Raw genomic sequence first — 13,531 nt, forward strand, 5'->3', positions numbered from 1 at the left:
TCAAACTATACATGACATTAATGTTGTCATGGTCAACAAATCCAATATTCAAACTATATATGACATTAATGTTGTCATGGTCAACAAATCCAATATTCAAACTATATATGACATTAATGTTGCCATGGTATTCAAACTATACATGACATGTACTATTTTACAAGGTCTCCTATCCATCTTTCGATGGCAAGTCATCATTTTCTTTCCCCTTTTTTCCTTCTTGTTGTCTCATTTTTCTTAGTTTTTGTAATTTTGAGGTGTATTTCTTCTGTATTTATACAGGAAATAACACATTGTTAAAAAAACTACTCATTGTAATAAATACCTTGAGCTGACTACTACAGCCACTACTTATATTGGTTAGATCACTTAAACTTTGCTTGATGGCATTTTCTAAACCTTGCATCCACAACTGTTTGAGATTTTCAGAGTCTGCTTGCAGCATACATGTCCTGTATTGAAAACAGAAACAAAGACATCAGTAATCATGATATTATAATTTGAGGAGTTTTAGAGCAGTGAATGGTGGTTAGATTGAGATTAAAAATAGACAGATAGAGAGCATCGCCCTGTATTAAGATAGTATTTTACTAGATCTTACCACATACTGGTAACTGACCTAAATACTTAGTGTCAAAGTCATTTTGTTATGTCTTGTAGAAAGTAAAATGGTTACAAGGTGGTAAATGAAAAGGTGCGACTTGTCTCTCACAATGTACTAATCTTGAATTCAACACATGCACGTCAGATACATATATATAAAATATACACAATTTAAATACTTTGCTTCTTTGACCTTGAACATAAGGGTGGGTCAAGGTCAGAGGTCTCATTAGAAAACCCATAAGGGTGGGTCAAGGTCAGAGGTGTCATTAGAAAACCCATAAGGGTGGGTCAAGGTCAGAGGTCTCATTAGAAAACCCATAAGGGTGGGTCAAGGTCAGAGGTCTCATCAGAAAACCCATAAGGGTGGGTCAAGGTCAGAGGTCTCATTAGAAAACCCATAAGGGTGGGTCAAGGTCAGAGGTCTCATTAGAAAACCCATGATGGATAACATGGGTAAAGACACTCAAATGAGGTTTCTATCTATTTAAGCTTCAACAGTTAATGGGCTTCACCCATGCATTGGAACTAAAACTTAAAAGTAGTTCCCCTATCCAGAAACTGTTTTGTGTAAAACATAGTGTCCTACCTAAAACCCTTGCATGAAAGTGTCCCACCCCTAAAAACATGAATTCCTCCAGCTACTTTCTGTCTGATCCCATGTCAAAAAATAATGCACAAACTACAGTCTAGTAACCATATCCATGGGCTACTACTATACAGGTGTTTATTGTGTGGCTACTTGGCTGGAACTGACCAGCTAATGATTGACAGTGGTCATAATATACATCAATTAGACTGAAACTGACCAGCTAATGATTGACAGTGGTCATAATATACATCAATTAGACTGAAACTGACCAGCTAATGATTGACAGTGGTCATAATATACATCAATTAGACTAGAACTGACCAGCTAATGATTGACAGTGGTCATAATATACATCAATTAGACTAGAACTGACCAGCTAATGATTGACAGTGGTCATAATATACATCAATTAGACTAAAACTGACCAGCTAATAATTGACAGTGGTCATAATATACATCAATTAGACTAGAACTGACCAGCTAATGATTGACAGTGGTCATAATATACATCAATTAGACTGAAACTGACCAGCTAATAATTGACAGTGGTCATAATATACATCAATTAGACTAGAACTGACCAGCTAATGATTGACAGTGGTCATAATATACATCAATTAAACTGAAACTGACCAGCTAATGATTGACAGTAGTCATAATATACATCAATTAGACTAGAACTGACCAGCTAATGATTGACAGTGGTCATAATATACATCAATTAGACTGAAACTGACCAGCTAATGACTGACAGTGGTCATAATATACATCAATTAAACTGAAACTGACCAGCTAATGATTGACAGTGGTCATAATATACATCAATTAGACTAGAACTGACCAGCTAATGATTGACAGTGGTCATAATATACATCAATTAAACTGAAACTGACCAGCTAATGATTGACAGTAGTCATAATATACATCAATTAGACTGAAACTGACCAGCTAATGATTGACAGTGGTCATAATATACATCAATTAGACTGAAACTGACCAGCTAATGATTGACAGTGGTCATAATATACATCAATTAGACTGAAACTGACCAGCTAATGATTGACAGTGGTCATAATATACATCAATTAGACTAGAACTGACCAGCTAATGATTGACAGTGGTCATAATATACATCAATTAGACTAGAACTGACCAGCTAATGATTGACAGTAGTCATAATATACATCAATTAGATTGAAACTGACCAGCTAATGATTGACAGTGGTCATAATATACATCAATTAAACTGAAACTGACCAGCTAATGATTGACAGTGGTCATAATATACATCAATTAGACTGAAACTGACCAGCTAATGATTGACAGTGGTCATAATATACATCAATTAGACTAGAACTGACCAGCTAATGATTGACAGTGGTCATAATATACATCAATTAGACTAGAACTGACCAGCTAATGATTGACAGTAGTCATAATATACATCAATTAGACTGAAACTGACCAGCTAATGATTGACAGTGGTCATAATATACATCAATTAAACTGAAACTGACCAGCTAATGATTGACAGTGGTCATAATATACATCAATTAGACTGAAACTGACCAGCTAATGATTGACAGTAGTCATAATATACATCAATTAGACTAGAACTGACCAGCTAATGATTGACAGTGGTCATAATATACATCAATTAGACTAGAACTGACCAGCTAATGATTGACAGTGGTCATAATATACATCAATTAAACTGAAACTGACCAGCTAATGATTGACAGTGGTCATAATATACATCAATTAGACTGAAACTGACCAGCTAATGATTGACAGTGGTCATAATATACATCAATTAGACTAGAACTGACCAGCTAATGATTGACAGTGGTCATAATATACATCAATTAGACTAGAACTGACCAGCTAATGATTGACAGTGGTCATAATATACATCAATTAGACTGAAACTGACCAGCTAATGATTGACAGTAGTCATAATATACATCAATTAGACTGAAACTGACCAGCTAATGATTGACAGTGGTCATAATATACATCAATTAGACTGAAACTGACCAGCTAATGATTGACAGTAGTCATAATATACATCAATTAAACTGAAACTGACCAGCTAATGATTGACAGTAGTCATAATATACATCAATTAGACTGAAACTGACCAGCTAATGATTGACAGTGGTCATAATATACATCAATTAGACTGAAACTGACCAGCTAATGATTGACAGTGGTCATAATATACATCAATTAGACTGAAACTGACCAGCTAATGATTGACAGTAGTCATAATATACATCAATTAGACTGAAACTGACCAGCTAATGATTGACAGTGGTCATAATATACATCAATTAGACTAGAACTGACCAGCTAATGATTGACAGTAGTCATAATATACATCAATTAGACTGAAACTGACCAGCTAATGATTGACAGTAGTCATAATATACATCAATTAAACTGAAACTGACCAGCTAATGATTGACAGTAGTCATAATATACATCAATTAGACTGAAACTGACCAGCTAATGATTGACAGTGGTCATAATATACATCAATTAGACTGAAACTGACCAGCTAATGATTGACAGTAGTCATAATATACATCAATTAGACTGAAACTGACCAGCTAATGATTGACAGTGGTCATAATATACATCAATTAAACTGAAACTGACCAGCTAATGATTGACAGTAGTCATAATATACATCAATTAGACTGAAACTGACCAGCTAATGATTGACAGTAGTCATAATATACATCAATTAGACTGAAACTGACCAGCTAATGATTGACAGTAGTCATAATATACATCAATTAGACTAGAACTGACCAGCTAATGATTGACAGTGGTCATAATATACATCAATTAGACTAGAACTGACCAGCTAATGATTGACAGTGGTCATAATATACATCAATTAAACTGGAACTGACCAGCTAATGATTGACAGTGGTCATAATATACATCAATTAGACTGAAACTGACCAGCTAATGATTGACAGTGGTCATAATATACATCAATTAGACTGAAACTGACCAGCTAATGATTGACAGTGGTCATAATATACATCAATTAGACTGAAACTGACCAGCTAATGATTGACAGTAGTCATAATATACATCAATTAAACTAGAACTGACCAGCTAATGATTGACAGTGGTCATAATATACATCAATTAGATTGAAACTGACCAGCTAATGATTGACAGTGGTCATAATATACATCAATTAGACTGAAACTGACCAGCTAATGATTGACAGTGGTCATAATATACATCAATTAAACTAGAACTGACCAGCTAATGATTGACAGTAGTCATAATATACATCAATTAGACTAGAACTGACCAGCTAATGATTGACAGTGGTCATAATATACATCAATTAGACTAGAACTGACCAGCTAATGATTGACAGTGGTCATAATATACATCAATTAGACTGAAACTGACCAGCTAATGATTGACAGTGGTCATAATATACATCAATTAGACTGAAACTGACCAGCTAATGATTGACAGTGGTCATAATATACATCAATTAGACTGAAACTGACCAGCTAATGATTGACAGTGGTCATAATATACATCAATTAGACTGAAACTGACCAGCTAATGATTGACAGTGGTCATAATATACATCAATTAGACTGAAACTGACCAGCTAATGACTGACAGTAGTCATAATATACATCAATTAAACTGAAACTGACCAGCTAATGATTGACAGTGGTCATAATATACATCAATTAGATTGAAACTGACCAGCTAATGATTGACAGTGGTCATAATATACATCAATTAGATTGAAACTGACCAGCTAATGATTGACAGTGGTCATAATATACATCAATTAGACTGAAACTGACCAGCTAATGATTGACAGTGGTCATAATATACATCAATTAGACTGAAACTGACCAGCTAATGATTGACAGTGGTCATAATATACATCAATTAGACTGAAACTGACCAGCTAATGATTGACAGTGGTCATAATATACATCAATTAGACTGAAACTGACCAGCTAATGATTGACAGTGGTCATAATATACATCAATTAGACTGAAACTGACCAGCTAATGATTGACAGTAGTCATAATATACATCAATTAGACTGAAACTGACCAGCTAATGATTGACAGTGGTCATAATATACATCAATAAGACTGAAACTGACCAGCTAATGAACATCTTTCTAAAGTAAAGAATCAAGTTACAGTTTTATACATATCATTCTACTTACTTTGAAGGTGATACAATTTCAAAACAAAATCTTCGTTCAATGTCATTGGCTTGTTTTACAGTGCACAGTCTTAAATCTGCAACTACAGTTGGTGTGTCCTGTATATAACAAGTGAATTCATTGGTCAGTTTAACTACAGTGGGAGTGTCCTGAGAAAATTATACATAACAAGTGCATTCATTGGTCAGTTTAACTACAGTGGGTGTGTCCTGAGAAAATTATACATAACAAGTGCATTCATTGGTCAGTTTAACTACAGTGGGTTTGTCCTGTGAAAATTATACATAACAAGTGCATTCATTGGTCAGTTTAACTACAGTGGGTTTGTCCTGTGAAAATTATATATAACAAGTGAATTCATTGGTCAGTTTAACTACAGTGGGTTTGTCCTGTGAAAATGATATATAACAAGTGAATTAGAGTGTGATAGAGTGGGCTTTGAGAAAGAGAATGGTACCAGAAGTGTTGGTTAGAGCGGTTATGAAGCTGTACGAGAATGCAAAGACCAGAGTCAGAGTAGGATCAGGGTTGTCTGATGAATTTAGGGTAGGAGTGGGTGTACATCAGGGGTCAGCACTTTCACCACTTTTGTTTGCAGTAGTTGTGGATGTGCTGTCTGAAGAGGTGCGAAAGGGGGAGTTGTTTGAGCTGCTTTATGCAGATGACCTGGTGTTGATGGCAGAGTCCATGGAGGAACTGGAAAGGCTATTTACTGCTTGGAGATGTGCTTTCGAAGGAAAGGGTCTGAAAGTGAACATGGGAAAGACGAAGATCATGGAGTGTGCAGCAGGCAATGAAGCCAGGGCAAAAGCAAAGATTGACCCATTGGTGATAACCCGGAGCATGCAAGTACTTTAAGTGAAAGGCTGCAGGAACTGGACCGAGTGAAAGAGTTCTGTTATCTGGGTGATACCTTAGATGGTGCAGGAGGCAGTGAGCTTGCAGTGACAAAAAGAGTGGGACTGGGATGGAAGAAGTTCAGAGACCTTGAATCCATACTATGTGGTTGTAGGCTAACTCTAGCAATGAAAGGTCAGATCTACAAGGTGTGAGGCCAGTTATGACATATGCGGCAGAAACATGGATGATAAGAGCAGTGGAAGAGGGTATCTTGAGGAGAGCAGAGAGAGCTATGGTTAGAAAGATATATGGTGTCAAATTGAGTGACAGGGTTGGCTCAGAGGTGCTAATGGAATGGCTAGGTCTACGTGAGTCAATTGTAGAGGTAGCAAGGCGTAGCTCTCTGATATGGTGTGGACATGTGCTGAGGAAAGATGAGGGAGAAGGAGTGAAGAGGGCATGGAATCTGGAGGTGGATGGAAAAAAAGGGAGAGGGCGACCAAAGCTGACATGGAAGAGTATGGTGGAAGGACAATGTAAACAGATTGGATTATACATCAATGACCCCCCCGCCAGGGGGAAAAAATCGACTTTAATTAATGATGATGATGAATTCATTGATCAGTTTAACTGAAGTGGGTGTGTCCTGTGAAAATCATAATGTGCTAAAACATTTAATGGCTTGTCCAGTTAAACCAAGACACATGTACTGAATACACTCATTGGTTCAATATACCAAGATACATGTAATGAGTACACTCATTGGTCAATATACCAACTTAAGATACATTTAATGAGTATGCTCATTGGTCAATATACCAAGATAAATGTAATGAGTTCACTCATTGGTCAATATAATTATCTTGGTTCAACACATCATGTAACCATGATGTAACTAAACATGTCTAAAGTGGGCTTCACACTGCAAAATATAGTTCACTATAAATCACTAAAAATGACAGTTTATTATTTAATCTGCTTTCAGACTTGATTTGTGAAACAATGGATCTGGCATAACATTCCAATATCACAGTGCCCTCTACCCTAAACATCTGGCTGCAATAATTGCAGTGTTATTGTTATGATTTTGAGGGGTTTCCTTTTGTTTTTGTGCTTTTTTTTTATTCCGATGTTTAACTAGAAGCAAACGCTACAATTACTATAACATTAACGCAAATAGACGGAAGCAATTCAGATCTAAATCACAAAGTTGGGTGGATTTTTCTGTTAAATTACCTGCCAAAAAATTTGACATTTCCTAACTTTGACATTAATTATGGAGCCTTAGGGAACAGAAATTGTAGCATTTGCTTCCAGTTAACTGCCAAACTCACAACAAACGCTACAATTATTACAGCTACCCTAAATATAATCCAAAATGGCTGACTTCGACAACAACATACTTATCATACTATTTATGTTGCTGGTGCATTTTTTACGCATTAGTACACTAAGATCAAAATTGTTCCATCAGACTCAGAGGCATTTGAACAGATTAAGATGTATTCAAGAGATGTTTGATGATGAAGAAGAAGCAAACAGAGATCGAGATGAAAGTAATAATAAATTACTTCTGTTGTCCTTGGTGGCCAGTGCACCTTTGACAATGACTGTACTTTGGATGATAGAAATCAGGCATTTTGTCTCCTCATTTTGTCTCCTCATTTTGTCTCCTCATTTTATCACCACGACCTCACATTACTACAGCTGACATTGTCAAATGTTTACTGTAGGACATCAGCCAGGTCAACAGTAAGGGTGTGATTTAGGACCTAGTCCACTGTAAATGTCTACTGCAGGGCAGTCATCAGCCAGGTCAACAGTGAGGGTGTGATTTAGGACCTAGTCCACTGTAAATGTCTACTGCAGGGCAGTCATCAGCCAGGTCAACAGTAAGGGTGTGATTTAGGACCTAGTCCACTGTAAATGTCTACTGCAGGGCAGTCATCAGTCAGGTCAACAGTGAGGGTGTGATTTAGGACCTAGTCCACTGTAAATGTCTACTGCAGGGCAGTCATCAGCCAGGTCAACAGTAAGGGTGTGATTTAGGACCTAGTCCACTGTAAATGTCTACTGCAGGGCAGTCATCAGTCAGGTCAACAGTGAGGGTGTGATTTAGGACCTAGTCCACTGTAAATGTCTACTGCAGGGCAGTCATCAGCCAGGTCAACAGTAAGGGTGTGATTTAGGACCTAGTCCACTGTAAATGTCTACTGTAGGGTGGTCATCAGCCAGGTCAACAGTAAGGGTGTGATTTAGGACCTAGTCCACTGTAAATGTCTACTGTAGGGTGGTCATCAGCCAGGTCAACAGTAAGGGTGTGATTTAGGACCTAGTCCACTGTAAATGTCTACTGTAGGGTGGGCATCAGTCAGGTCAACAGTGAGGGTGTGATTTAGGACCTAGTCCACTGTAAATGTTTACTGTAGGGTGGTCATCAGCCAGGTCAACAGTAAGGGTGTGATTTAGGACCTAGTCCACTGTAAATGTTTACTGTAGGGTGGTCATCAGCCAGGTCAACAGTGAGGGTGTGATTTAGGACCTAGTCCACTGTAAATGTCTACTGCAGGGCAGTCATCAGCCAGGTCAACAGTAAGGGTGTGATTTAGGACCTAGTCTACTGTAAATGTCTACTGTAGGGTGGTCATCAGCCAGGTCAACAGTGAGGGTGTGATTTAGGACCTAGTCCACTGTAAATGTCTACTGTAGGGCAGTCATCAGTCAGGTCAACAGTGAGGGTGTGATTTAGGACCTAGTCCACTGTAAATGTTTACTGCAGGGTGGTCATCAGCCAGGTCAACAGTGAGGGTGTGATTTAGGACCTAGTAGACTGTAAATGTCTACTGTAGGGCAGTCATCAGCCAGGTCAACAGTGAGGGTGTGATTTAGGACCTTGTCCACTGTAAATGTCTACTGTAGGGCAGTCATCAGTCAGGTCAACAGTGAGGGTGTGATTTAGGACCTAGTCCACTGTAAATGTCTACTGCAGGGTGGTCATCAGTCAGGTCAACAGTGAGGGTGTGATTTAGGACCTAGTCTACTGTAAATATTTCCATATTGACAAATCTGGCCTGGACTATATTATAGTCCGGACATAGTCAGCCTTTTTGGTCCAGACTATTAGAAGTCTGACTTAGACCACCCTAACTCTTTCACAAAGTGCGTTTAGGTCAGACTAAAACTTAGAGCAGCCCAGGAGCGGATTATACTTTGCAGTGTGAAGCCCTCTTAAACTACACAGACAACCACTTAACAGTCTTACCTTAAGCTTCTTTTGATAAATCAATTGATTGCTTTGTATAACAAACCATCGTCTACAAATTAAAAAACAGAGAACCGCAATGAAATCCCGTTAAACATAGTTGTATCATTATATAAAGGTTCCTAAAATATTTACATACTATTAAACAGTACAATTTCATATAAGTCATTTCTTTCTCTTTAGAAGTCTAACATTGTGTATACACACACAATTGTTACTATCAAAACAAGTCTTCAATCAAAGACATAGTCCCAAAACTAGTGTGTTGTATTGTGTACGATGATTAGCATTATATTGGAAATGTTTCGTTGGGACTCTTATAGGGCATTGAAGGGTATTTCTAGGGATGTCAATGTTTGTTGTGTTGGGTTTCCAATATAATTTATAACATTCAAAGTAAAACCTAAACTATAACTCATTGACAAATATTGTAAATGTTGGTTTATATCAGAGACTTGTCAAACCTGAGCAAGACAGAGCATCGACAGCCAACTACTGTCTGTGTTTCACCCACACGGACAGTTATAATTATGCACAGTAAAGGTCATAAGGTCACACTTTTGATCCAATATTTGTACACAATTTTGGCAGATGTCATACATAATCAACATGTTATATATAGCTAAGATACTGAGTCTGTTATACAATGTAGCTGAGTTTACACTTATTTCATCAATTCAAACAGAGGTGGACTAACTTTGTTAATTCAAGCTGTGATCATAAAACAATGTGCAGACATGTATCTGTGGACTGTAGTGCAGACATGTATCTGTGGACTGTAGTGCAGACATGTATCTGTGGACTGTAGTGCAGACATGTATCTGTGGACTGTAGTGCAGACATGTATCTGTGGACTGTAGTGCAGACATGTATCAGTGGACTGTAGTGCAGACATGTATCTGTGGACTGTAGTGCAGACATGTATCTGTGGACTGTAGTGCAGACATGTATCTGTGGACTGTAGTGCAGACATGTACCTGTGGACTGTAGTGCAGACATCTATCTGTGGACTGTAGTGCAGACATGTATCTGTGGACTGTAGTGCAGACATGTATCTGTGGACTGTAGTGCAGACATGTATCTGTGGACTGTAGTGCAGACATGTATCAGTGGACTGTAGTGCAGACACGTATCTGTGGACTGTAGTGCAGACATGTATCTGTGGACTGTAGTGCAGACATGTATCTGTGGACTGTAGTGCAGACATGTATCTGTGGACTGTAGTGCAGACACGTATCTGTGGACTGTAGTGCAGACATGTATCTGTGGACTGTAGTGCAGACATGTATCTGTGGACTGTAGTGCAGACATGTATCTGTGGACTGTAGTGCAGACACGTATCTGTGGACTGTAGTGCAGACATGTATCTGTGGACTAGTGCAGACATGTATCTGTGGACTGTAGTGCAGACATGTATCAGTGGACTGTAGTGCAGACATGTATCTGTGGACTGTAGTGCAGACAAGTATCTGTGGACTGTAGTGCAGACACGTATCTGTGGACTGTAGTGCAGACACGTATCTGTGGACTGTAGTGCAGACATGTACCTGTGGACTGTAGTGCAGACATGTATCTGTGGACTGTAGTGCAGACATGTATCTGTGGACTGTAGTGCAGACATGTATCTGTGGACTGTAGTGCAGACATGTATCTGTGGACTGTAGTGCAGACATGTATCTGTGGACTGTAGTGCAGACATGTATCTGTGGACTGTAGTGCAGACATGTATCTGTGGACTGTAGTGCAGACATGTATCTGTGGACTGTAGTGCAGACATGTATCTGTGGACTGTAGTGCAGACATGTACCTGTGGACTGTAGTGCAGACATGTACCTGTGGACTGTAGTGCAGACATGTACCTGTGGACTGTAGTGCAGACATGTACCTGTGGACTGTAGTGCAGACATGTATCTGTGGACTGTAGTGCAGACATGTATCTGTGGACTGTAGTGCAGACATGTATCTGTGGACTGTAGTGCAGACATGTACCTGTGGACTGTAGTGCAGACATGTACCTGTGGACTGTAGTGCAGACATGTACCTGTGGACTGTAGTGCAGACATGTACCTGTGGACTGTAGTGCAGACATGTACCTGTGGACTGTAGTGCAGACATGTATCTGTGGACTGTAGTGCAGACATGTATCTGTGGACTGTAGTGCAGACATGTATCTGTGGACTGTAGTGCAGACATGTATCTGTGGACTGTAGTGCAGACATGTATCAGTGGACTGTAGTGCAGACATGTATCTGTGGACTGTAGTGCAGACATGTATCTGTGGACTGTAGTGCAGACATGTATCTGTGGACTGTAGTGCAGACATGTACCTGTGGACTGTAGTGCAGACATCTATCTGTGGACTGTAGTGCAGACATGTATCTGTGGACTGTAGTGCAGACATGTATCTGTGGACTGTAGTGCAGACATGTATCTGTGGACTGTAGTGCAGACATGTATCAGTGGACTGTAGTGCAGACACGTATCTGTGGACTGTAGTGCAGACATGTATCTGTGGACTGTAGTGCAGACATGTATCTGTGGACTGTAGTGCAGACATGTATCTGTGGACTGTAGTGCAGACACGTATCTGTGGACTGTAGTGCAGACACGTATCTGTGGACTGTAGTGCAGACATGTATCTGTGGACTGTAGTGCAGACATGTATCTGTGGACTGTAGTGCAGACACGTATCTGTGGACTGTAGTGCAGACACGTATCTGTGGACTAGTGCAGACATGTATCTGTGGACTGTAGTGCAGACATGTATCAGTGGACTGTAGTGCAGACATGTATCTGTGGACTGTAGTGCAGACAAGTATCTGTGGACTGTAGTGCAGACACGTATCTGTGGACTGTAGTGCAGACACGTATCTGTGGACTGTAGTGCAGACATGTACCTGTGGACTGTAGTGCAGACATGTATCTGTGGACTGTAGTGCAGACATGTATCTGTGGACTGTAGTGCAGACATGTATCTGTGGACTGTAGTGCAGACATGTATCTGTGGACTGTAGTGCAGACATGTATCTGTGGACTGTAGTGCAGACATGTATCTGTGGACTGTAGTGCAGACATGTATCTGTGGACTGTAGTGCAGACATGTATCTGTGGACTGTAGTGCAGACATGTATCTGTGGACTGTAGTGCAGACATGTATCTGTGGACTGTAGTGCAGACATGTATCAGTGGACTGTAGTGCAGACATGTATCAGTGGACTGTAGTGCAGACATGTATCTGTGGACTGTAGTGCAGACATGTATCTGTGGACTGTAGTGCAGACATGTATCTGTGGACTGTAGTGCAGACATGTATCTGTGGACTGTAGTGCAGACATGTATCTGTGGACTGTAGTGCAGACATGTATCAGTGGACTGTAGTGCAGACATGTATCTGTGGACTGTAGTGCAGACATGTATCTGTGGACTGTAGTGCAGACATGTATCTGTGGACTGTAGTGCAGACATGTATCAGTGGACTGTAGTGCAGACATGTATCTGTGGACTGTAGTGCAGACATGTATCTGTGGACTGTAGTGCAGACATGTATCTGTGGACTGTAGTGCAGACATGTATCTGTGGACTGTAGTGCAGACATGTATCAGTGGACTGTAGTGCAGACATGTATCTGTGGACTGTAGTGCAGACATGTATCTGTGGACTGTAGTGCAGACATGTACCTGTGGACTGTAGTGCAGACATGTATCTGTGGACTGTAGTGCAGACATGTATCTGTGGACTGTAGTGCAGACATGTATCTGTAGACTGTAGTGCAGACATGTATCTGTGGACTGTAGTGCAGACATGTATCAGTGGACTGTAGTGCAGACATGTATCTGTGGACTGTAGTGCAGACACGTATCTGTGGACTGTAGTGCAGACATGTACCTGTGGACTGTAGTGCAGACATGTATCAGTGGACTGTAGTGCAGACATGTATCTGTGGACTGTAGTGCAGACATCTATCAGTGGACTGTAGTGCAGACATGTATCTGTGGATTG

General features: G+C 39.6%; 1 protein-coding gene across 1 annotated transcript in view; it reads right to left on the bottom strand.

The window, feature by feature from the left end:
* The window catches only part of LOC144451326 (arf-GAP with coiled-coil, ANK repeat and PH domain-containing protein 2-like), a gene marked incomplete at its 5' end in the record, with an annotated part of 103,380 nt that overhangs the window by 55,145 nt on the left and 34,704 nt on the right, over positions 1-13,531 (bottom strand). Inside the window, 3 exons of the mRNA XM_078142131.1 lie at positions 326-452; positions 5,431-5,528; positions 9,533-9,584. Coding sequence (XP_077998257.1) covers positions 326-452; positions 5,431-5,528; positions 9,533-9,584 — 277 coding nt within the window. The remainder of the gene's footprint in view (positions 1-325; positions 453-5,430; positions 5,529-9,532; positions 9,585-13,531) is intronic.

Source organism: Glandiceps talaboti, chromosome 21, assembly GCF_964340395.1.
Source record: "Glandiceps talaboti chromosome 21, keGlaTala1.1, whole genome shotgun sequence".
Taxonomy (NCBI): Eukaryota; Metazoa; Hemichordata; class Enteropneusta; family Spengelidae; genus Glandiceps; species Glandiceps talaboti.